This window comes from Euleptes europaea, chromosome 2 (assembly GCF_029931775.1).
Source record: "Euleptes europaea isolate rEulEur1 chromosome 2, rEulEur1.hap1, whole genome shotgun sequence".
In the NCBI taxonomy this organism is placed as follows: domain Eukaryota; kingdom Metazoa; phylum Chordata; class Lepidosauria; order Squamata; family Sphaerodactylidae; genus Euleptes; species Euleptes europaea.
Window position 1 is genome coordinate 87,048,248 of NC_079313.1, and position 26,254 is coordinate 87,074,501.

Consider the following 26,254-nt stretch of genomic DNA (forward strand, 5'->3'; position numbering starts at 1 on the left):
ATCCTTACAGTTTGAATATATCCAAAAAAATACCGATAAGGCTTTTTTAAAAAGTATATTAGGACCAGAAATATCCAAACACACATCCTTAGTTAACAGCTCTAGAAATAAAATTATTTTTATTCCCTGCACTACCACAGGTTCATTGGTTTACATCAAGCAAACATAAATTCAGAGATTAAAAATACAAACTCGGAAATGGGATTGAAAGTCTGGACTTCTGGCTTTGTTAGACTTAGAATAGAGAGCTGCCGTGATGCTTCAGCCCAGGATACGAACTTGGTAGCAGCAGAGCTTTAAGTGGAGGGAAAGTGGTGAGCTTTCAGCAGAGAATGCTACTGGAATCCATATGGGAAATTGCCTTTTGTGCCCTTATAATCTGTGGAAGAACTGGCACATGAAAACATAAATTTCTTTTTCTGAACATAGATTTCTGGTGGTATAATTGTAAGCACACCACTTTGTCTTTCTGTAGCTCATCTCCTCCTTTGTTCTGCCTCTTCAGATCTTCGGTAATCTAGAGCATTGACCTTGCTATGTATATATAGTGCCAGCATAGTTTCTATCCATTATCCCATGTGCTCTCCCCCCAATGTATATATGGTCATGCCAGTGCTCTAGACTTGAATCGGGACACCAGAGATCAAGTCCCTGTTCAGCCCTGAATCATGCTAACTTGCTATGGGCAAGTTGCTGTCTCTTGCTCCAGCCTATCTCACAGAATGTTTGTGGTAATAAAACAAGGTAGTCCCATATGCACTGCCCCAAGCTCTCTTTCAGGTACAAATGTGATAAACAAATGAAGAAATACAAGGATTTTATAGCACATTTTCACCTGCAGTGCATCCCTAAGCTAGCATATTAAATAATTGTCATGTATGGACAAATAGTGTGAGAAGGGATATGGTTGTGCTACAAGAACTGTTCATGCTAAATCTTTAACTTGTGTCTTGTATTCTTAGACACCTCAATACGGAACATGCACTTGATGACCGAAGCACGGCTCAGTGTCGAGTTCAAATGCAAGTGGTACAGCAGCTGGAAATACAGGTGGGTATAAGTGTATGCAGTGAGCCATGTTCAGCTCAGTCCAGCTTTCAGCCCAAATCCTGAGTGCAGCAAAATCAGGGAGCTGATAAGATGGTGTTGTCAGTCATAAGAAAGGTCTAACAGAATCAGCAGGCAACAATTTCCCTTATTGGTAGATGCAGATCATCCACGGAAGCAACTAATACTATTTCTATTCCATAACTGAACTGTTCTTTCCCCACACTTATTCTCATGGTGGCATGGAGAAAAGAAATTGTGTTTAGATTCAGCCAGCAACAACCAGATTCACAGTTGCACTTCTTTGAATGTTTCAATGATGGAAGCCTCCATAATGTTACGTGTGTATTATCTGGATTGTACTTCATTTGCGGGTCCAGGCCAATACTGGGTCCCGGGGCCCGCCTGTTCCCACCAACAATGAAAACTTGTCCCCCCTCACCTAAAAAGGGGGGGGGTGCATGACCTCTAAACCCTTCTGAATAAAAGATATGATGCGACACAAATATGGAATAAAACAGGCCACAACTTTAATACATACATCAAACATACATCATTAGGCATTGGCTAGCATGGAGGCAGAATCCTGACATCAGGTGACCCGATGCCCGCTGATGTATCCTGTGCCCAGCCCCTGCTGGGCACAGCCTGAGATGGCAGATCCAGGTACCACATGGACGGCAGCCACTGTGTGGTACCCTGCCACTTGGGAGGAGGCAGGCCATCCGGACTGCCCCGCCGGGCAGTCAACCCACTGGCCTCCCCCCCCCAAAACCCCTTATTGGGGTCCCCAGCCCAGGAAAAGGGGGCACACAGGCCGGCTTTTCCACAACAGGATTCTGGCCCCATGCCCACAACCGCCAACCCCCGACAGTTGTGACAGAGAAGCATGGCAATTTAACCCTTAACAACTAGACATACACTCCCCAACGCAACAAGAACACACCGTCACAGCCCGTACGCACAGGAAACCAGAGAACAAAATCAGACCCATGCCCTAACTACTAAGCACTATGCACAAAAGCGGCCCAACGATAGCTGAAAAAAGAGGGAGGGAGGGTGGGACAAAGCAGGCTGGAAGAAGGGCCAGCCACGAAGAGCCCCCTCCAATTTAAACCCGGCCGGCGGACCAGGCAGAAGACCTCTGGCTAGAGCGCCGGCCGGGGGCGGAGGGACGGAGAGCCAGGCCCCCATTGGCTCCCATGGAGAACCAAGGGGCGGGGGGGGGGAGGAAGGCGCGCGGAGGCGGGACATCCTGCCCTCCCCTTTCCGGTTCCCCCCACCGCCGCCGCGGGGCGAAGCATGTCGGGCCCCGGTCCATCTCGCCGCAGACCGCCCCCGGTGAGAATGCTCATCCCCCCCAGCCAGCCGCCGGGAGCCAGGAGGGAGCACAGGACTTGCCGCTCCCCCCCCCACACGCCCGTGGCTGAGCGGCCAGTCGAGCCTCCGTCACCCGGCACGGATCCGCAAACGACGGATCCCCAACAGTAGGGATCCTCCGCTTCTCCACACAACTGTGTGTGCCCACTGATGGTTTAGGACTGCTCACATGGTGGATAGCAATAGCAAAGATAGGCATGTAAGGGGAAGGGAGAGTCTTTGGGAAGTGAATGCAAACAAAATGACATTGATGGTGGACCATATTTGTGGTATCATCAAGCCGTGTACAGTGAATGTTGCATGGTCTTCGTTATTACTCTCTTGCAAGCTGTTGTGTTAGAAAAACCTGTTTCCACCCCTCAGAGTTGCATGGAGAACATGAGGCATGTGAATCCACAATGAATTGATAGAATGATACCTGCTGAAATTGGCAAGCATCATGAAAATCAGCTCAGTGGAGTACAACGTTTCTTCCATTACTTAGGTCTCTTATTTTGTGGTGCCAATGTTACTTAGTGAGTTTGCCTACTCCCCAACCTAGAACTAGAGATATGGGATGTGGGATGGCCACTGAAAATAGTAGTTGTGAGTTGTCTCACCTGGGCAACACCTAGTAGTATCACCATGCTGTGTGTTTCCTCACTGCTAGCCCCTTCATTTTGTTGTCTATTGGCAAGGGGTGGAATTTTACAGCAACGCAGCACCATATCAAGGATTTTCTATTACTGGGTGTAATGAAGAGCAAGAAGAGGAGGAGATGAAGGTGCAAGGGTTCTGTTTTTAGCAGCAGCTACAGAGGTCCCATCATGTTTAGTTCTGGGCTCAAGAGAGGCTGTAAACAAGTTCCAGGAAGATGGAACACTGCTAAACCAAAGAAAGGCACTGCTCTGGATGATGAAAGAAGACTTTGCTTTTGAGCATATGGAGTGTCTGTAGATGTTGTATATTATATGGGACCAGTTAAAGAAGCATACAGTCTATGATGCATAATTATGACACAGGGTTGTGAGTGGTAATGCCACTTAGTTTTTGCAGTCTATGCACTATCTCTTGGAATCTGTCAACAGTGATACTTCCATGATGGAGGGGATTGGGCAAAGGGTTCATTTTTATCAAAGTTGCAAGGTTGTGTTTGTGCAAAATAGTGTAGGGATGAAAGAAACATATTTCTCTAGAACATGACTTTGCAGGAGGAGCAGGATTAGTGGCAGAGGAAGGAGAATGCTAAAGAGCCAGCCAGCTATAATGTAGGGCTCTGGCAGCCTCTGTTGGAAGCTAAACTAAACCAGTGGCTGCAAATGGTGCACCTAGACGAGAATGCAGCAGATGTGCCAAAAAGAAAAAAAAGCAGCGCACCACTCAAAAACAGAGTTAAGATAGCTACATACCCTGAGTCAAGATTTGTGATTCTATCCTGTTCCCAAACACTTACTAAAGTAAAAGGTTGAAAGCAATTACAGGAGCTTAGAGTGGGAGTGTGGGGGAGGGAATCCTTGAAGAGAACGGAAAGCTCCGTGCGCGAAGAGGAGAAGCTGCCACCAGAGCTCCCAATTAGAAAGTTTTCACTGCAGAGCTCCTGCTGTGTCGACAGCAAGAGGGCCTGCATCACGAGAGTGGATCTGTCAGCTCTAATGAGAGCCGCGACAGTGCCAGGGCGTCCTTGCGTCAGAGCCGCTCAAACTTTCAGCAAACTCTGCGCTGGCTGCTGCCTTTTAACTCCCGGCTCGCTGTCCCTCTTCCTTTTGTTTTGGGGAGGGGAGTCGAGCCGGGTGAGTGGGTGGAGAAGGTGGCAGATGCCCTCTTTGGGTGTGTCCTAGCTCCTGCATCAGGGCCTATCAGGCCAGGGAGCAACCGAGGCTAAGTTTGAGCGGAGCCCTCTGAAAGGGAAGGTGACACAAAGGGGATATGGTGTCAGATCCCATTGCCGCTGCAGCACTCAAGAGTCTCTCCCTGTGCCACAACGAATCTTTCACCCTTCTCCGCACACTGAGAAATAAACACACATCCCAGGAGCACGCAATTAAACCAATGTTGCACATCTGGAAAGATGGATGGGCAGGTGAGGGGGTGGGTTGAGAAAGGGATGATGGGAGTGATGAGTGAGGAAGTGGAATGTCATGGGAGAAGAGATCAGAAAAATGGATGAGCAACAGGGCCGGAGAAAAACGGGACATGTGCAGGATGGAAGGAGGGGTAGGGACAGACAGGAGGGAGCAGAGCAAGGAAAGGTAGGAGAAGTAATCCTGCAAGTCCGATCGCTAGATAAGGGTTCTGATACCTGGGATGTGTGGAGACCATTTGATGAAGGGCAAGGCAGGGGGTGAAATGTTTGTGGGGGGAGTTGAGCTTTGTACATAGTGCATCTCTCCAGTGGTCAGTAGTTTATCTGCTTTTGTGGCGTCGCCCTTACTGCGATGTCAATGCCACTGCTATGATACTACTCTTAAGGCAGGCACGCCAGAGCAGCCAACACCACCATGCATCCTGATCTTGATATCCAATAGGTAAAGGCAGCCCCTTAGAGGTCTGGAAATGTGATACCATCGCTAGGTTCATGGCTCTCAGGAATATTCAGTGTTACCAGGGAATTAGGGTAGATGGCAGCTTTTCCCTTAAAGGAACGCTCTAAGAAGGGAGCGCAGCAAGAGCTAAAGGAAAACAGCCCCGTGCTGTCAAATTACTGTTCATATGAAACGTTAGGCAAGACAGAGGTTGGTGTATGTTCACTGAGACTAGATGGAGCAAGCAAAAGAAGGTGTGCATTACCCTTCTGATGATTAGGAGCCACTCAACAGCTTGATTATTAAGGGAACTGTTATCCAGGACACCCTTCTAAGTATGTGGGCTAAGTGCAGGGGATAAGCTTTCACTGCAGGGGATAAGCTTCCTCCAAACCAACAACTTCTTGCTTGTTTCTCTCCACAGCTAGCTAAAGAGAGTGAGCGTCTCCAGGCAATGATGGCCCATCTCCATATGAGACCTTCAGAGCCAAAACCCTTCAGTCAACCTGTAAGTAATGTTCCGGCTATTCCCAATCTATAGGGTTTTTCCCCCTCTTGTACTGTCTTAGCTTGCTTATATTCATGATAATCTGGGCTGTCAGTCTCCTGGCAGAAGAAGAAGAGTTGGTTTTTATACCCTGCTTTTCTCTACCTTTAAGGAGAATCAAACCGGCTTACAATCTCCTTCCCTTCCCCTCCCCACAACAAACACCTTGTGAGGTAGGTGGGACTGAGAGAGTTCAGAGAGAACTGTGACTAGCCCAAAATCACCCAGCAGGCTCCATGTGGAGGAGTGGGAAAACCAACCCGGTTCACCAGATTAGCGTCCACCGCTCATGTGGAGGAGTTGGGAATCAAACCCGGTTCATCAGATTGGAATCCTCCTCTCTTAACCACTACACCATGCTAAGGGCTAGACCAACCATGTCTCTGGTAGTGTTTGCCAGGCTAGAAGTAGGTCGGCTACTCCTTGGGAGTCTGTAGGAGTCACTACGCCTTGAGTAGAGGGGGTGATGATATGAGGGCAGAAGAGGAAATTAAGACCTTATTGCCCTCATTAAACCTGGCCTCCTCTTCCTTCCTTTCCCCCTCCTTGAAGCCTCCTCCCCTCTACTACAGTTCTGGCACACACTGTCTGCAGGTGGGATCATGGAAGGTGAAATAAAATCACAGTGCCAGCCAGATACTGCCTTCAGGCTGTCAGTTAGCTATCCCTTTCCTCTAGCTGCAGCCTCCAAAGGCTCTTCTAGGCTTTCTGCTCTCATCTCCATGTGATGTTCTGAACTGCGTAGTTTCATGGTCTGGTCCCACTTCCTGGCAAGTAGAATCACCAACACGATGCCGAGCCAGGCTAAGGCATCCTAAACGTAATATGGCTGACAAGGGTATGTTCATGCTGCCAAAACTGCTGTAGAACACAAAATTAAGAAGTGCGGAAAGTAGTCTGGGATACTTCTGGTCATGTTCACACTATACTTGAGCTCTGGCTGAAAATTCTTACTCATGTAGACAGATTGAATTGCTCTTGCTTCTGTCCTGCTGACTGCCTGGACTGATGTAGAGGCCAGCAAGAGCTGGAAAGCACTGTGCATTTGGGGTTTGGAAGTGCTGAAAACAGTACAGCCAGTTCAGAAATTAAATCTGGTACAAATGATCCCTAGACAAGGCCTGTCTCCTGCGGGGTGTCCCATTGGCTCCTTCCTGAGCCATTGTCTACCTTACTGCTTTATTGGCCATTTCAAGCCTTTTGCAAGAAATGTGAGCTGCTTATGTACTAGGTCAATGCCCCTCTGGAGGTCCTGCACTCTTTTGTTCATATTACTGTGTGACCCTCCTGGAAGAATTTGCATTATCAACAAAATGTTTAATTTTTCTCCCTTGTTCCCTCACCTTTTCCCTTTGGCTTTTGAAAGTCCCTCTTGTTCCTGGGAAAGCATATGTGGCTGTAATTTGAGGAAAGGAGCTACCAAATCTATTCCCATCATTACCTAGACTTGCATTCCTAATCCAAAGGATCTTGCTGAAATGTTAGGCTGTTAGCTCATATGCTCACATTTTTCCACACTTGTATCCTGCAATGTTTCAGTATATGATTACAGCCTTCTCTCTTGGCTCTAGCCAAGGTGGAATTGTATGTGGCCTCTGGAGCATCAAAAGCTTATCCTGGGCCTTTCATGCATGGGTAGTTTGAATCGTGATCACCAGCAAACTACTTCAGGGCTTCTTTGGAATTATGCATGGTTTTTCGGACCTTCAATAGTCACTTTGCTCTCCTCTCGCATTTCCCCCGCATTCTCAGGATGCTGTTTTGCCATAAATTTAAAGTCTGCCTCAATCCCAAATTAAAAGCCAGTCCTGTGCATAGTTTTACTTCAGGTTTGTCTCCCCCAGCCCATTCTCTGATTTCGCGCCCTCCCCTCATATGTCTCCTTTGGCCAGTTTCACAGGGAGTGTTTTCAGACCTCAGGGCTTGAATAGAGCCAGGCTGATTTCCTGCCCTCCCCTTATACACATCCTCTTATAGGCATGAAAGCCTTTTTTTGGTTTGCCAGTGCAAGATTACAGATGGAACGATGAAATGGAAATGACCATGCGAGTGTTTTTATGTTCTTATGACCCTACATTGAGATAGCCAGAAACAAATTGGTTGGGGGGGCGGGGGTCCGGACCCTTCTCTGCTTTGGCTGTAAAGTGGCCACTTGGTTCAGTTAAAAAGAAAGAATCCCGCTGTGGGGCTGGAAGGGGCTGGTGACGTATTTTAAAAAAACACACTACAGTCAATTACAAAGCAGCATTTTCAGGGGGGAGTTAAGCTCCGTATTTTCACTGGGGATGCATAATTGATCACAAGATACTCCTGAAATTTCTTCAGGGGAGAAAGCCCCTGTGCATAGTGTTTTGAGAATTTAGCTGCAAATACTGTGCAGTTAGAGAGCAGCAGATCCAGTGGAAACAGACCATTCTTAAAAGGCCCTAGTTTGCCAATGTTGGGACATAGCTACGGGTTACTCTAGTAGTCTGCTGGGTGTGGTACTCTCTACTGAGACAACATTGGTCCAATATTTTTGAGAAAGGTTTGTTATGATACCATAAATTTTATTTCTAAAATGAAAGCAACAGTGATGACCCGAACATCTTCCTACATCAGACTTGATTTGAAAGTTATTTGAAAGTTTGGGCAGTTGTTTCAGGACTGCTGTTGTGTAGTTAAGAATGTGAGTTGTGGCCCAGGAAGCTGTAATTTCAGATGTTACCTCAGCCATGAACTCAATAAGGCACATTTACTTGAGAGGAAGTCCCACTGAAGTCAGTTATCCTTACTTCTCAGTAAAGATGCATAGGATCAGGCTTGTTATGCCAATTACTGCTTCTGGGTTCCTACCTAGTACTGGAAGGGCTGCTGCCTCCTATATTGTCTGGCCTGCTAGTAAAGACCTGCCTCATAAGTCCTGCTCTGTTTGCCCCTGCCTTTGGAGGTGAGGCAGGTGGCAGCTAGGCAGGGCTTTTTCAGCAGTGGCACCTTGCCTGTGGAATGCCCTGCCCCTTTGAGGCCCACCTGGTGCCTACACAACTTTTTTTTAGGCGTCAGGCCAAATTGTTTGTTTAGGCAATCTTTTAAAGATCATTTTGTAGCTTCTCTTTGACCTGAGAAGGTTTAAGATCCACTATGAGCTGCTTTGTGCTTTTGACTGTTTTATGTTTGGCTTTGTTTGGAATGGTAGGTTTTAATATCTTTTATGATGTTTTATGTTTTTATTATGTTGGAAGCTACCTCAGGCAGCTTCCCTGGTGAGGCAGCATAGAAATTATCCAAACAAATACCTCCATCTGTAGCACATGACATTAATGTTAATGGTCGTATAAGATTGTTGTAAAGAGAGATAAAGTATGTCAGTACTCTATTGCACTATAATTGCTTTATTGTTTCTGACCAAACAAGCCTGATGTTTTTTTAAAAATTCCTAACTTCCTTCTGAAAATACCTGATATTTTCTTTTGCACATGCCATGTTTTATCCCTGCTCCATTTGCAATTGCAAATTCAGATGAGATGAAAAAGTATAGAGGGGTTGACCTTACTGAAAGCTATTCCTCCTGAGGTCTGGCTTCTATTGCTATTTGTGTTAAAAAATACTTTAAACACTTTTGTACCTTGTTTCAAGATTCAGCTTTGCAGAATGTGACCCAATTTCCAATGAAATGCAGTCTTTCCATTGGGATTAGTGGTTGATGGGTGTAATGTTCACTCCCTTTCACCCATCTAGTTTATCCTTATCTTCAGCTTTGTGCAAACAAATAGTACTGTCTGTCTACCCATAAGCAATTGCCTCTGAACTGGTTTTTAACTCTGGCCTTTTCCTCATCCTATTTGAGCAGCTGAACCTGGTTTCTAGCGTCACCCTCTCCAAGAGCACTTCTGATACTTTCCCTGATGGATTACCTCATCCCCCCACCTCTGCTACCGCACCCATTACTCCATTACGGCAGGGTCCTTCTGTCATCAGCTCATCCACTTTACACAGCGTAGGACCCATTCGCAGAAGGAACTCAGAGAAATTCTGCACGCCAATCTCGTCAGGTGAGTGTAGCAGAGGAAGTCACCGTTTTTGCTTTTGCTTAAATCAGGGGTTCCCAAAGTGGTGCCCGTAGGCTCCATGGTACTTGCCAGCATCTTTCCTGGTACCCGCCAAGTGTTTTTAGAAAGTGGGTGGGGCCAGGTGGGGCTATTAGCCATTGAAGATTTGATTGGCTGTGCAGATTGTTAAAAACACAGCTTTGGCAGCAGCTGCCACCCCAACACAAGAGTCTTCATTGTGCGATTGAAGGTAAACTGCAACAGACATTTTGTGGCTGGTTCTGCCTCCTGCAGTAGCCATTTTGTGGTTGCGCCCACCATGCTGTGTCAGAATTCCAGTAGTTACCACAGGCTCAAAAAGGTTGGGGACCCTTGGCTTCAATTGTCCTTTAAGCTGTACTTTCAGAAAATGCTTTTCTTCATAACTGTGTTTCTTCTTCCTAGAGCTTGCACAGAATCATGAGTTTTACAAAAATGCAGATGTCCGCCCCCCCTTCACGTATGCCTCGCTTATCCGGCAGGTGAGAAACTTCGAGTATATCAGTTAGACCTGGAAAACACAGGCTTTTGAACAATGCTCACACTCAACTTGAATGCCATGCATCATGACAACTTGTTGAGGTGGCCCATGGTATATACTAGAATGCTGCTTCTGCTTGGATTTTGAGAAGTAGAATTTGGTTCAGTGTACTGGGTGCAAATATGACTCTTGTGAAATAGGGAATTTCCCCCACCGTGCTCTCCAACCATATCTCAATCTGACCCTGAACTTTCAGATGGCCCATGTATGCGTGCTTCTTCCCCTTTCATAAAAAACACTAAGCACTCTAGGATGGTGAACAAAAGGGTAGGTAAGGCACTCTTCTTCTGTCCTCTGTTTTGTATTGGGGTCAGAGTCCTGGAGACCAGGAGTTGCTGGTTTCGTTTCTGGCATTGGTGCTTCTTCGTTTGCCTTTACACGGCCAGGTTAATAGCTCCCTGATTTCCTCAAAGTATAAATCAGTTTAGTTTTATTGCAATAGCTCTGACCTGTTACTTCTGTAATCCCTCCCCCATTGGAAAGACACTTCAGGCAGAAATGCAAGGAGAAATGCAATACACAAACATAAATGGCGGTGATGTGCTTACCTCATTACAAGATACTGCCTCTTTACAGTCTTCAGGAATTTTGAAAACATACCCAGCAAAGTAATTATTTACAAGATGCCTTCTGCAAAATCTGCAAAAACCTTTCCCTTAATAATAGAAGTCTCAGTTTAAATTAAATTGATTTGACTGGCACCTGTTCATAGTTTGCAGGGATACAAGTTGGCTCTGTGGATACAGTGCAGATTGGATACAGAGTGCCCCGCCTGCTACTCAATCACTCTGTTCCTTTTGTGTGAGATTAGAAACAGAATCAGCAGTGGGTTCATTCTGCACGACAATGTTAATGATTTATTTATATATTTAGTGCATTTCTGTTTCTTCAAGAAGCTGAGGCATGGTTCTCTTTTCCTCCATTTATCCTGCAGTGCCTTAAGCTGAGCGAGAGTGACTAGCCCAAGGTCACCCAGTGAGCTTCATGGCAGGGTAGGGACTTGAACCTGGTCTCCCCGGTCCTGGTCCAGCACTAACCACTACACTATGCCAGCTCTATAGCTCAGACAGGCCTAAGTTATTATCCCTTTCCGGTTGCATTCCCAAAACACCGTGAGGTAGATTAGACTGAGAGAAATGGCAGAACCTGGGTTGCCAGTTCCTAGTCTGATACTCTAGGTATTACACCACACTGGCTCCTAAGAGGTATATTGTACCTTCTCAAGCTTCCTGTTGTCAAAGTGCAAGCAACAAAGTTGATAGATAACAGTCCTAGTGGTTCATAACAACTGCACTTTCAGGCACAATGGATATGTCACAGTTTCTTAGATGAGCTACGGCTTTCTGTCTCCAGAACTGCCAATAGCTTATCTTTGACAAAAGTTAAATTCCCCACCGAGGATGACTTCAATTCCTCGCTGTTGGTGTATCTACATTCTATGAACTCCAGAATTAGCTTAGAGTACAAGATGTAGCATTTTCCCATAGTTCTGACCCTTGTTTCCCTCTGATCAAATATATGCCTTTATTCTGCATGGACAAATATACTGATAAGAATACTAAGATCACTCATTGCCTGTTTGCTGGCACTAGACGTCTTCTAAAGCCCATACAGAGACGACTGAATTAGAATGACTCCAGGGTTCTCTCCCTGCTATTTCAGCTCTTTGAGGTTGACCTCTCTGGGTAGCTGAGATATGGCAGTGGCTTCCAAGATAAAGTGCTCCAAGTGAAAATATGTGATCTCCATTAATCAGACCAAAGAGTGAGGGGTGCCTTTACGCTCCCTCCTCATTCCATCTCCAATCATTAGAAACTTTGTTGCAGGCTATGATTGATGTAAGTAAATCGATATTGTTGAATCCAGTCAAATGACCCATTTAGTCCAGAATCGAGGAGGCCCCAAGCACGTGCCCCTGGATGCACACAAGTGGGGCATACTAGAGTGTAATACCCCTTGTTCTAGGACTACTTCCATTTGGGAATTGCTTTTGGCTTCTTTGGGTAATAAATCTCATAGTGGCTACCATCCATTAATTTATCTAAGCCTTTTTAAAGCCGTCTAAGCTCATGGCCACCACTTACATTTTCTGGTACATGCACGGTATGAAGAAATACTTTTCAAAAAGCGAGTACTGCAAAAGCTATATGGCCAAAAGCTATATGTCCAGAAAGTTGCCTATCAGTCTTCAGTGGATTACCCCAAATTCTAGTGTTCTGCAAGACACAGACTCACAGCGCATTCCTGACTGGAATGCTTGCGCCGTGCTTAGAAGGCAACGCAGCAGCCTTTGCCGGCATCCGGACACCGGCGGCTGTGGGTCCTTGCGCTGTCATGGGCCGTCGCCAGCCTCCAAAGACTTTTCGGCACGGCCGCCGGTGGATCTCAGGAATGGGCTGTCATTCTCTACGCATTCTCTCCATGCTATCTGTAGTTTTATAAGTCTCTGTCATGTTGTTTCGTTCCTTTGGTTGTTTTAGTTCTATAATGATACCTACTCAGTACTGAGGAGGTTCTTTTCGTTGTGGCTGGCACCAGGTGCCTGAAGCATTCCCTGAGGCAGGTTAGCAAATGAGGGGATCAACCTGCTGCCTGTCCTCAGTTGCCTTTGTCAACTCAGTGACCTTGGTTAGGGGGAAGAGAGGCAGGAGTCACCCTGATCAGGTTGAAATTTTTAATCTTCGTATACATAATTGGGAACAGGATCACAAAGGCAAGCTTTGGTCTGGTTCTGTGTAGGAGTGTAGGGGTACTTTGTAGTATAACGTGTTCAGGTGAAATTCCTAGTAATGGTTGCTACCCCCCTTCACTGAATCAGCTCTATTGCCCTGCATTCTGGGAAGAATTTAATAGCCCCAACCTTTTTCTATCCCACCATATTAACATGGGTAGTTAGTGTCTTTTCTGCTATCTGTAGTTTGGGCAGTTATCCAGTTCCCCATACCCATCAATTATTTCCAGTGTTTGTCTGATGAGGGAGTATTCACTAGGGCTTGTTTTCTTCAGTTGGGAAACAGGATGTCAGAGCACGTGGGTTAGAGGATCTTCTACATCTCTCAGCCCCTATTTACATTATTTTCAGACTTATCCACTTTTGATGTACAGGAATATGTTAGGCTAGGAATTGATTAAAATTGATGATGCAAACATAGCATCCCCCAGCTAGTTTTATAAGGTCTGCTTGGTCTGTTTGGAAGAACAATAGAAAAACTTCAGCTGACTTGAAGATTGCTAACAGGAGGCCCCAGAAGCGGCTAAAATATACTGGGATGTGATATTGCCTAGAAGTTTTCTCTCTGCCTATTGGCTTAGCTGAGCCAATGGGCCTCTGGGCACATACAGAATGTATATGTTAAGTGTCCACTAAGGCAGCTGCAGTATATTTGAGTAAGAGAGTAGAGATCTACATACCCCAGTGTGTGATTTCCAGACAAGTTTGGGCTCCCTCTCAGTCAAAGTAAGCACTGGCCATTCAGCCCATTATGTCTATCCATTCTGGCTTTTACTGTTTGCTCTGCAACCTTGAGGTAAGTATTGTGTCTGGGTTCCACTGCCATTGGACTGATTCACTTGTGAATGCATGTCGCGCATTCGCCTACTTGCTTCTCAGAGAATGAATGAACTTCACTGGAAATACGTAAGCTATGAGGTGACAGCACGTAACGTGAAATCTGTGGAGCTGGATCTGTTGAATCATTTCAAGTTCTGCTCATTCAGTTGGAAACACAGATGAACTTGCCCTTAGTCCAGTACTTTGAAGTGTGTTTTGAAAGGGCACTGAACAGCCTGCAAAACCCTGCTGTGTATTCTGCCATTTTTTGTGTGTGTGTTCTGAAATCCTTATCCAGGACTGCTGGAGCCAGTGCTCTTGGAGTAACTTTCCCTTCTCTTAAATGCAGGCTATCCTCGAGACACCTGACAGGCAGCTAACATTGAATGAAATCTACAATTGGTTTACGCGGATGTTTGCCTATTTCAGAAGAAACACAGCTACCTGGAAGGTAATACTTAACCTAAGATTGTAATACAGTTTCAAGTCACAGGCATCCTTTCCCTACAACGCTGCTCTCCTTAATGTGGGTGCCTGCTCAAAATGCTAGATTTGGAAGATGGGAACAAACACAAGAGCTACTTTTTAAAAGAGGAGTTCCAGTAGATGGGAGACAATGGGTTGCTTGGCAGCTGCACGTGTCCAGTATTGTGGCTGGATCCTGGTTAGGGGCATAATTCTGGGAACTATACAGATGTTAATGTACAATGATACATCAAGGCATTTACTCAGTAACACCCTCTAAGGATTCCATTTGTGGGGTAGTAGGACGAGGCACTAGAATTGTTTCAAATGTGTGAGCACCTATTTCATTTTAGGAAGAAAGGATGATCTAGTCATTCCTGCCTTTATATGACATCACCCTCAAATTCAGTTCCACTTAGCGTAAGACAGAACTTATGGTAAGGTGCTCAGATGCTATGGTAATGAAGAAATCATTTTATTAAAAGGTTCCCCTATTTAAAAAGTGAACTGTCTTCTCTAGTACACTATGTATACCTGAAGCTGGCTTCACATGCAGGTTGAAGCAGGTAAAGCAGTGTGTGGGTTACTTGCACATCTGTTTTCCTTGCTTCCACTGTAACTGAAGGAAGAGATTTCTCAACTTCTGGGATATGCACATTCCATTCACAGTTGGAACTTGCTACATGTAAGATGCATTGGATCCCTGTTTGGTCATTACCTGCAGTGGGAAAAGTAGGTATGCAAATCACTCTGCATCCGTTTTTCACTGTGTTTAGTTAATGTGAAATGGCTCAGTGGGAGAAGTTGGGGTTTATGGTTGCCAGTTTTCTGAATGCAGAAAGTGCTCGTTCACCTAAAGATTGCTAACGAGAGGCCCCAGAAGTGGCTAAAATGCACTGAAATGTGATATTGTCTAGGAGTTTTCTCTCTGTCTGTAGGCTTAGCTGAGCCAGTGGACACAAGGCTCCCTTCATATACATACAGAATGTATATGTTAAATGTCCACTAAGCCAGCTGCAGTGCATTTGAGTAAGAGAGTAGAGATGACATAATGTCATTCTCTGTACTGGGCCTTGTCACTCTAACTTGTTCAGCTAACAATTAGTCAACCTTCATTGTTGGTAAAGCAACCAAGAACTATGATCCATCCTTTAAAAGAATCTTTCAGTCCTCTGACATGGGGGCAAATAAAGTGTGGGTGGGTGTCAATAACATGTTCCTTTGTCAAGGTTACAGAAATAGGCATAGGCAGTTATGTGGCATGGCTAAAGGAAAAGCAGAAAGGGAGGTGGAGATGCCAGAAATAGAAAACAAAGTTAATGCCAACCTGAGGAGCTAGTATCTCGCCGCATGTGGCAAATAGAAGATGCCTCAGCCAAGATAGCAACCATCCAGACTGGCTTTTCAATGCATCGAGAGTTCTCCCAAGATGCAGATGCTCTCTTAATAAGACTGTGTAAGTGAAAAAGAGTGATACCACTGCTTGACTTTCTACCTTGGGAGGTGAGGAGGAGAACATGAGGAATAAACGTTACCCCAGAAAGGATTTTGTGCATCAAACAGGGCTCGCGCTCATTCACATGTGGCCTGTTCAGGCTCTTTTTGGAATGCGAGATAAATCTCACTCAGTTCCTTGTGGGTTGACAGGAAGGAGTGTGTTCCCTCTGTTATGCATTTACACATGATGCTGCTGATCACTGATCACAATTTTAGCAGTTACCGGTTTCATTAGGCTCTAGAACAGGACAGCTTCTTTTATGCATTGCATGGGAAAACCAGGCCCTGAGCACTCTCTCACACCAAGCAGTAGAGAGCAAACTCTAGATGTGGGGCAAAGACACTAAGGTGCCTGGGCTTGAACACAATAAAAAATAGTCTGGCTCCCTTCATCTCTATAAACTCACACCCATTTATACCACTTCCTAAGTAATGCTTTTGCTGATGAATCTCCATGTTAGAAAAATGTGCACTTCTTATCATGTGAAAGGCTGCCTTCATGTGTTTTGCATGTGTGTATGTGTACGATTTGTGTGAAGCAGCCCTGAGTTTTTGCCCTTTAAATTAAAAACAAAGAAAGGAAAAAAGGCCTTGATCTCTGTGTGCGCTCATTCCTTGCTTCTGATGTGCCTTCAGTTAGAGCTGGAGAGCAAAAGAGACAAATCCTTCTTGGAATGCAAGAGAGAGGCAAAGCGGGAGAGTGGGAGAGCGGAGGGGGAAACTCTCGCATGGAGGAGGGGATGCCACATCCCTGCAGCTGGGCATCTCTGCCTTTCAGTGGGAGCCCTGATAAGATTCCGTCCTCCAGACATGACATAATTCTGCAAGTGTCACACGCAAGTCCTGATACAATCGCTCCCTCAGACGGGAAGCCAGAGTCATTGTGTAGCCGTCAGACTCTGATAACAGCCAGGCAAAGCTTGCTGCCCATTAAGCGACTGTAAGTCACGAGACAATTTACTTTCTGAGAGTGAAAAGGGGACTGTGGCATCAAGCAATGTAAGAAGGGAGTGAATGGATATGGATCAATTCTGAGAGGAATGGGAAATCCTGTCTTTGGGGAGAGAGAGACCTGTCCTATGCTAGTAGGCACGGGTGGCAAGGGTGAGGCACCGGGTCTGTTTGTGGGATCTCTTAAAATAGAGAGAGCAGGGCAGGGATTCTGGTGATTCTGAGATGCTGCTGCCCAGGTCTACCTCTGCCAGGCTAAATGATCTGCTTATAGCTGCAGATGACTGCTCCTTGGAGCAGCAGCCCAATTCCCTATAACTCGAGCTCCTGAGGAACAAACGGAGAGATTATCCTAATCCTAAAATGCTTGAATTCAACATAGGCCAAAACACTCTTGCTTTTCTGTCATCTTTTATCTACTTTATCAGTCTAGCTTGTGAAGTCTTGCCATGTCTGCAAAGAGTGTGAGCAGACTTGGTTTTAAGAGAATGAGCCTAAAGGTGTCAAGTGCAAAGGGGAGGGGGAATTGCACTTTTCTTTGTTGCCATCTTTCCTTTCTTCCCTTACATCAGGAGGACAATAAACAAGAGCACAAGAGCAGAGCCCTTGTGTGTGGCTGGGGTGTGTGTCCAATATTCTCCTGTCTTGACAACCACTGGTTCTTATGGTGTGAGGTTAATATTGTTTGTGGTTGCTTGAGGGCAATAATTGTCAAGATCTGTGTTTGATCTTGTCTAAGAATAAGTGTAATACTACTAGATACAGGATGAGTTGCATCTGGTCTGTGAAAGCCACACAACATCTGCTGTTCCGCCAGTATGTATGATGTAGCTGGGGGAATTGTGTACCCACTGTGGGAGACAGGAGAAAGATGTTCAAACCAATGCAACGGGGTACCTGGTCCCATTCCTTCCACTTATGTGTACGTGCTAAGATTTATGGTCACGTGCTAAGGAACATAAGAAGCTCCTAAAACCTTTATGCATTCTTCACCTGACTGGGCCTAGCTTTCTAATTCTCTGTAGCTTACCTGCATTCTTCTTGAATATTTAGAATATTTGAATATGCCGACTCTCTACCACTTAAGGGAGACTCAACTCGGCTTACAATCACCTTCCCTTCCCCATAACAGACACCCTGTGGTAGGTGGGGCTGAGAGAGCTCTAAAAGAGCTGTAACTTGCCCAAGGTCACCCCGTTGGCTTCATGTGTAGGTGTGGAGAAACAAATCCAGTTCACCAGATTAGCCTCTGTCGCTCATGTGGAAGAGTGGGGAATCAAACCCGGTTCTCCAGATTAGAGTCCACTGCTCCAAACCACCACTCTTAACCACTACACCACACTGGCTCTCCAGCAAATTCTTTGAAATAGCTAATGCCCTTTTGTGTCATCCTGATTTCTAACTGGAATACCTCTCAAACTGCTTGAGGGCCATGTTTTATTATGATAAAACATGTTTTATTTATTCAAGATGTCTGCACTGCAACATTAACTATGGGAAATTATTTTTCTCCCCTTTGTGACCCAATATTTCTGCCTATTCTTTTTTCCTTCTGTTCAGTCTATATAGCACACTTTCCCCCATGCAGCATGGTACCTGATCCCATTTCCTTTGCTTCTGGTTATGCTCCAAAACACCGAAACAGGAGCAAAATTGTGCTCTCTGTTAAACTTCTTTTTTGCTTTCCCTACCCCATAATGCTGTCTCACATCACAGCATACTTTCTGTCTCTCTCTCTTTCTCTGTGTCCTCATCTCTCTCTACTTCTCTCTGCTTCTCCATCTTGCAAGTCTGTCTGTATGCCATCTCTATTAGCCCATTTTTCTCCCTGAACTCCATAGTAGCCAGGGCCAAATTTGATGGCTTGATGGAAAAAGCATGATTAGGGTTCCTGCAGATTATTTTTAAGTCTAAGGAGCCAGGAGGGGAGGAGATGAGGAATGGTTTGGGGAAACAGCACTGTTTTCCAGACCTAAATCGCCTCTCCCCATGTTGCTATGTGTCTCATAGAAGGAAGAGAGATAATTTTTCTGTGCAGGACAAATAGCAACTGGGGGCGGGGGATTTATATCAGAAGAATGGAGGGGGGGAGGTAGAGTTAAATGGTCCTTTCACCCAGTGCCACTTCAGTTAATTCACCTTCTCCCTTCCTTGCCCCCAGTTGTCTAGACTTTTTGAAAGGTGGAGAGACTAATTAACTGATCTCCATCCATCTCATTTGTTGCCATTTTCCCCCTCTTTGCAGCACCACAGGTGAATTTGCATCCCTGTCTCTGTTGCTTACGTGCTTCCCCACGATCTTTATAACCCCCTTTCCCTCCCTTGAACCTTTTTTTATGCCTTTTTCTTTTGCCCCTGCTGTCTGATCTCATTACCTCTCCACTGAATTTGGCAATGGCGTCTAAGGCACGCACTCACTTGCCCAAAAGGTTAGAATATTATGTGGCAGGAAACTTGGATCAGCAGCTGAGGGTCTTGAGAGGGAGTTACAGCCAATCCTGGCCCCCTGTTGATGCCTGGGTTTTGGCAGATGCCTCTCTGAGGCTGTGCTGCACACCTGTCCAGTTTCAGCTGCTGAAAAGACTGGTGCCAACTGCATCACATGGATCTGAATCTGGAAGGAGGAAAGGCAGCACCAATGACAGTGCAGGCAAGTGGTTGGGCTTGCACAGGTCATAGATATTGCCACAAAACAGTGGGAACAAGCCACAGATAAAAAGGATTGCTCCAGCAGGGAACTGCAAATAATGAACTGAGGAAAGCTTTTTTTGCATTTCCGGTTAACACAAACTTCCAGTACAGCATTCTACTTATGTAAAATGTTGTTGTTGTTTTGAAGCTTTGATACTGAGGCATTGCTCACCACATCATTGAGCTTCACCCACAGACAGAGGCAGATAGTTAACCTACTCAAGTGCAAAATGAAAGACTTGAAAGAAATTTCACTCCTGCTTGTTCAAGAATTATATAATCTTGGTTGCTAGAGTCTGGAAAACAATTATTAGCTGACACTTAGTCAATTCACCTGCCAGAGGAGGAATTTTTCCTACTATGTAATTATTTACAATACAACAAATTTCAGCTATAATAGCTTATGCTATGCTATAATCGCATTCTCAAAACACCAGATATGAAAGTGCTTCAGGGAATACAACCGCTGTGAAATTTTCGAGCAGCATGTGATGTGTTTAGCTGTGATACTAATAGTGTATAGCTTTGCGCTTTTATGTTTTGCTTACAGTTTTAAAGTACAGGTATTGAGAGTGCTTGCAGCTGTACTCTGAGCCAGTCTAGGCAGATACATTGCCAGAGTGTGATCTCTGGTTCCTTTGGATTTCTATCCTGCTCATTTCCTTGCTGAAGCCAGGTTATAGCATTCTTTTAAAAATATGCTAAGCATGAAAGTAATTGTAAATAAATTTAATATAAAATAGATACCAATCCATTACTAACAAAATGAAATCCCAGCTAGTTATCTGTAATTGCTGCACTGTTTGGCTCTTGCATGCTATTAGAAGAAGACAGGGGCATGCATAGATTTAAAGGGATGTTGATTACCCCAGAGATAGAGAACTTCTAGAATTCTGTGGTCCAGAGGACAGTAAGTCCTCTGTTCTGTGGTTTTTCGTGCCATTTAATATAATTGTTGCATATCTAAACCCCAAAATGTCCTCATGGGTGAGCCAACGAAGGGCAGAAGGCCAAAGGTGAGAAGGGTGAGCCACCAATTTGGTTGTGTCCCTAGAGCAGAATACCTCAGATAAGACCAGAATACCTCAGACAAGTGTATAGTACAGCATTTTGCATCTAGCAGTGGCCAGAGCTAAGCGCTTCAAATGAGTGTGCTTTGAAAACAGAACAATAAATTATTTATCATTTATTAAATAATAATTAAATTAAATACCCCACCTTTCTCTCTAATGGGAACCCTAAGCAGCTTTTATTATTCTCCTATCCTTCACATTAGAAACCTGGTGTGATCCATCTCCTGTTGTTGGCATGCAGGTTTTTCCAGTTGTTGATTCGGAGGTTATATTGAATCCCCTTTACATTTGTATTTGTTTGTTACATTTGTATCCTGCCTTTCTTCCATCCTGTAATTCAAGGCAGCATACAAAGGATTCCTAGGGGGTTTTCTGGCCAGGCACTGACCAGCCCCATATCTACTTTGGTTCAGCAAATATTGTGAATTCCAGTCATGCCCTGGGTCTTGTGTTCCAACTTTCAAAAATTATCATTATTACATTTATATCTCACCTTTCCTCTTGGTTCAAGATGGCTAACATTGATAGTTAAAACATCCCCAGCTAAAACTAAAGATAAAATAATGACCCAAATCCTTCCGCCTCCTCCTTAAAAGGAGCCTACTATTCAAACCCCCTCAAAAGCCCTACCAAACAGGCAGGCCTTGCAGTGACCTCTGAAGATCTCCACGGAGGGGGCCCCTCTCACCTCTTCATGGAGCCCATGCCATAGAACTGGAGCCATGATGGAAAAGGCCCAGGCCCTGGTCAGTGCTAGACAGGTCACTCTAAGTGGTGAGATAGCCAACAGATGGCTGCCTGATTATTGTAGTTGGCACACAGGGACATATGGAAGAAGACAGTCCTTCAAATATATGGGTCCTAGGTGATGAAAGGCCTTAAAGATCATAACCAGCACCTTGAATTGAACTTGGAAGCAAACTGGCAGCCAATGAGGCTGTTTCAAAATGGGCAACATATGTTTCCAGCAGCTTGCCCCTGACAACAGTCAGGCTGCCGCATTCTGGACCAGTTGTAATTTCCAGGTTGTATTCAAGAGCAGCCCCACATAGAGCACATTGCAGTAATCCAACCATCAATTTACAGAAGCATAGATCAGCATGACAAGATCAGCTGAGTCTAAGTAATGAGAAAGTTGGTAAATCAGATGCAGCTGATAGAAGAGGCCCTCCTGACCACCATGCCAACCTGCAGGGCGGGGCCCATGAGCACCCCAAGCTTTTAATCTGCTCTGAAAAAGCTGACGTTACTCCAACTAAGACAAGTGGATTTGGTCCCTCTAGAATACCAGCCTTTCTGACCAGCATTACCTCAGTCTTGTCCAGATTCAGCTTCACTTTGTTCTGCCTTAGCCACCTGACTGCAGTCTCAAAGCACCCGTTCAGAACCAAGATGGACGGCTCTGGAGGCTTGGATAATGAAACATAGAGCTGGATGTCATCTACTTATTGGTAACATCCAACCCCAGAGCTCCAGCAATCTCATTCAGGGGAGAGAGACGGACCTCTGGTGGAGACTCTCTATGTCTGGTAAGACATAAAAGAGTAAAACCACTGAAGGGTAACTAAAGCCATCTCACTACCAAACCCAGGCCTGAAGCCAGACACATGGATCAAGGACAGATGTTTTATTCAGAAAATCCTTACGCTGTTCTAGCACCATACACTCTGTCACATTCCTCAGAAAAGGTACACTGGAGACTGGGCTGTAATTGGACCCTCATCCCTAGCCATTGAAGGTTTTTTGATCAGTGGTCTAATAACTGCCTCATTCAAAGGCTTAGGGAGAGCCCCCTCAATCAGAGAGGAGTTGATGATTTTCACTAATGTCTCTATTACCTTTTCCTTGCAAAGATTTTAAAAGCCATGATGGGCATGGGTCCAGAACACAAGTAGTGGCCCTCACACTTCCAAGGACCCTGTCAGCATCCATTGGCAGGATCAATCTGAAACTGTCCATAACAAAAAGAAAAACAGGCCCCTTTGACACCTCAGGTACAGGACCTGTCCTCAACTTGGCCTCCAAGTCAGAAAGGACAACAGAGATTTTGTCAGCAAAGAACGTTGCAAAAATAATATGTGCAGGTGTGTGTATGGATTAAACCTATTGTTATTATTAGGATTCTGTGGGGCAGGTTTAAAAAATTGTGTTTCCTTTAGAAGAAGAGTTGGTTTTTAAATGCCAACTTTCTCTACCACTTAAGGAAGAATCAAACCGGCTTACAATCACCTTCCCTTCCCCTCCCCCACGACAGACGCCCTGTGAGGTAGGTGGGGCTGAGAGTGTGTGACTAGCCCAAGGTCATCAGCTGGCCTTGTGTGTAGGAGTGGGGAAACCAACCTGGTTCAACAGATTAGCGTTCGCCGCTCAAGTAGAGTAGTGGGGAATGAAACCCGGTTCTCCAAATCAGAGTCCACCACTCCAAACCACCGCTCTTAACCACTACACCATGCTGACTCTCTCTTTAGACAGAAACCAGGTTGCTGCTTACATGATTGGTACTCTATACACATTAAACAGTACACATTTTCAGTCCAGACTTTGCATTGGACTTCCTACTGGGATGGTAAAGTGCTGGGGCTCTTACTTGTTATCAGGCAAGGAATAAGATCAAAAGGATCATTGTGGCAAGTTAGTTGTGACAGGTCTTTTTATTCAATACAATTCATGAACATTTCTTAAAATAGAATGTAAGTACAAACTCTCAATTCCATACAGGTGAACATGCTTTTCTGAGAACTCTTCACAGGTTGGCACTACAAACAAATGAGCCCTTGCCCCCACCTTCCCCCCCAAAATGCCGCTCCTCCAGTTGGCAAACATCATGCTTCCAAATAGGTTGTTTTCGTGCTGCTGTGTTGAGCCGGTGTGTGGGTGATCAACCATGAATAATGGCATCAAGGAAGGGAAATGCCTAGCTTAAATGTCCCCAGCATGAGAACCATTGCCTTGCACTTTGTATTACTTTGCCTGTATTTAATTTTGCATGGCTTACAGGTTCCAGACTGGGCTCATCCTCGGAGTTTTTTGTTAGCTGGTTTTTGTTCCACAGGATGGATCATCGACAAAAGCTTGTCTTGGCAATTCCCCCCACTCCCTCGACAAATGGATGTGCAAGGCTGGTCCAATCCTGCTATACGCTTATTCATTTCATTCTCTGTCTGGAACCTTTGCTCCCAAAGTGCCTCCCATTCTCTCATTCCAGTGTCTTGCACCACTGAATTTTCCTTTAGCTTCACTACCTTCATCTTGCCTACTTAACCCTATGAGACCTCCTGAAGACTGTTTCACGTGCTGCTCTTTAAAAATCAGTGTGGTGAAAGTGTGTGCTCGGCATGTAGGAATGGCACTTGCAGCATATGTGTCTCCGTCTCTTTTCCCCTCTGTCCAGTGGCTTCTCAATACACATGTCAGCAGTTAAAAAAGCATTTGCACACCCTTTGAGTTGCATACATTTTTTTGACGTGGAAGTTAGAGTATATCTGAAAAGTAACATAAAATAGTCCTAACTGAGTGTGTTATTAACATGAATGCAGTTACCTGCTTCCCCCACCCTTAGATGTGAAGAATTATAAGGTTAATTATCTTGACTTTGTTTAGATTCTTGTATCTTGACCAGTAATTGCATAAGTCATGGGGACATTTACATTTTAGAGTAGGGAAAGATGATGATATGTCTAAAGTTATTTTCCTTACAAAACATGGAGTATCAGCCACAATATTAACAAGTACAGATGTCTATGAAAAGATAATTTTAAACAAATTGAAGGAAAGGCTGCAATCTTCTCTAGGGCTTGGCAAGTTTGTGCGTCGATCATTGAGTCCCCCTAATGGCTTAGGTGGAACATTACATATAAATACACCATGTTCATACAAGCCAGAAATAATTATGCAGACAACAACCTGTATATGTTTCGAATAGAGTCCTGTTTAAAGAAATGCCAAATCACTAACTTGCTCTTCAGCTCTGATATGCCAGTCATATTTAAAATAATGTGCCCTCATAGAAGATGCTATGTCTAGAATAGTGGTAATGGCATGAGAACCCAAAGGTGTGGGCTATGGCTTTGACTCTAAGAAGAGTGAGTAGTGGCTTAGAAATATGCCAACTATTGCATCTGTCATTAATGTTTTGCACATTTCCGATGTACATTATATCTTCCGTAAATCAGAAACGTTAACTTTACTCAGAAGCCTCATACTGTGAAAGCTGCCTTTAAAATATTTTTGTTCCTTTCAAAATGGCTGTAACTTCTCTAAAGGGAAAAAAAATCCAGATGTGGTATCCTTTTTCCTCTTTGGCAAAATTAAAGAAAAACAACCCCACTAGAAAAGTGCTGAGGAAAGAAACTGGAATCCTGGCAGGGAGACATGTTCTAGCAGAAGCATGTATTATTTTGTTTGTCTGACAAAGCATTTCCATTTTTTTAATGACGATTTAATCTATTGCTGTCTTTTTAGAACACTCTGAGGTACTCAGGTAGGAGGAACTGGATGAGTGCAAAGTAAACAGGTGCCAAGAGGAGAAGTGAGAGGTGCCTGCAAAGAAGGAGGCATGAGGAGGATTGTGTTGGTGATGACAGCAGCAGCACACGTAGCAGGGAGCCGAGAGTGATGCTGAATGGTTGGGGCAGGAACTGAGGAAAAAAGCAGGGCTGGGGGCATAAAGCAAACATCATTAGAAAAGGCAAAGATAAGAAGCAAACACAGCAGCCAAGTCTGGCATTAAACAAATACTCTGTCGAAATACAAAAGCCGCATGAAAATCCTGCAGGAAGGGGGGGGGGCCTGGAGCAGGGGACTGCAGAAGCGACGCAGGGAAAGGACATCTTAGCACCACTCTGTTTCTGTCTAGTGGACTGACTAGAAGTTTGTGTGCCTTGTAAAGGAGCCACACAAAGTGCTTGGGAGCTGAGGTTCTTCAGAAAAGTGAATGTTACCAGAGTAGCCATGAAGAACAAAGGGGTTGATTCTGGGGAAAAAAACACATTTTCCTCCCAGATGGGGCTGCTATTTAAACTTTAAATGACTGATTTTGCCATAAAATCTAAAGTGGAATTTTCAGGAATGACACAGTAGTTCATTGGCTGATGGAACAACCTTGGGTGGGCCTTGTTTTGCTTCCATTTCTTTTCTGGCCTTCATCTAAGATAGGATCCCACTTTCTGTTGTGAGTGGGTGCAGGGCAATACAGTCGAACATCTAGTGGGTGCTAAGGCAGCCTCTGAGTTTGGATCTATGGGACTGATCAGAAAAGCATGCATTGCTCTTAAATAGTAACAGCTAGGGCAGCCCTCTGATTATTGGCGGCCATTGTTCACAAAGCCCTCTCAAAAGCAAAATTAATTACTGCTGGCGTGAATTTCAGAGTTCATCCTGGACCTCGCAGGCCAAGGAAAGAAAGAAAGGGACTCAAAAAGCTGCATTCTCTGAGAGAGTTATCTGTCCAGCCACACTAATGAAATAGAGTTAGAATTATCCCCAGTGTGGGTTTCCAAAAAATTCTTCTTTACCTGTTAATCTGCTGGTTTCAGGGCCAAAGGGGCTTGTTTTCAAAGTGTTTTCAGTAAAGGACCAATAATAAAAGGCAGTCATTTCTAATAGATGTGATTTCCAGTAGTAAGCAATCCCATACAGGATTTTGCTGTACCCAAAATCAAAACACCAGGTTACAGAATTTTTAGTGACTGCCTGGCTTCCTCCTTTTGAATTCTATAGAATTCAACTGTCTGGACTCACACAAGGGGGGGCCCCCTTTGAGAAACACAGCAAGTCATTTCGGGCTCCCTCCCAAAATAACGCTTTTGAGACATGACTTAGGTAAATTGCAAGACTGTGGTGGATCCACTAGGAGGTCTGAGAACTTCTCTATATCCCTATACCGCAACCACTTCAGTGTCACAGAAAGAGAGAAAGAGAGAAAGAAAGAAAGAGGTCATGAGTC

General features: G+C 44.8%; 1 protein-coding gene across 7 annotated transcripts in view; it reads left to right on the forward strand.

Moving 5' to 3' along the window:
* The window catches only part of FOXP4 (forkhead box P4), a 159,484-nt gene that overhangs the window by 123,674 nt on the left and 9,556 nt on the right, over positions 1–26,254 (forward strand). For all 7 annotated transcript variants that reach the window (XM_056844085.1, XM_056844088.1, XM_056844086.1 and 4 more), the window contains 5 exons: positions 963–1,050; positions 5,353–5,436; positions 9,305–9,506; positions 9,948–10,024; positions 13,983–14,084. In XM_056844085.1, coding sequence (XP_056700063.1) covers positions 963–1,050; positions 5,353–5,436; positions 9,305–9,506; positions 9,948–10,024; positions 13,983–14,084 — 553 coding nt within the window. The remainder of the gene's footprint in view (positions 1–962; positions 1,051–5,352; positions 5,437–9,304; positions 9,507–9,947; positions 10,025–13,982; positions 14,085–26,254) is intronic.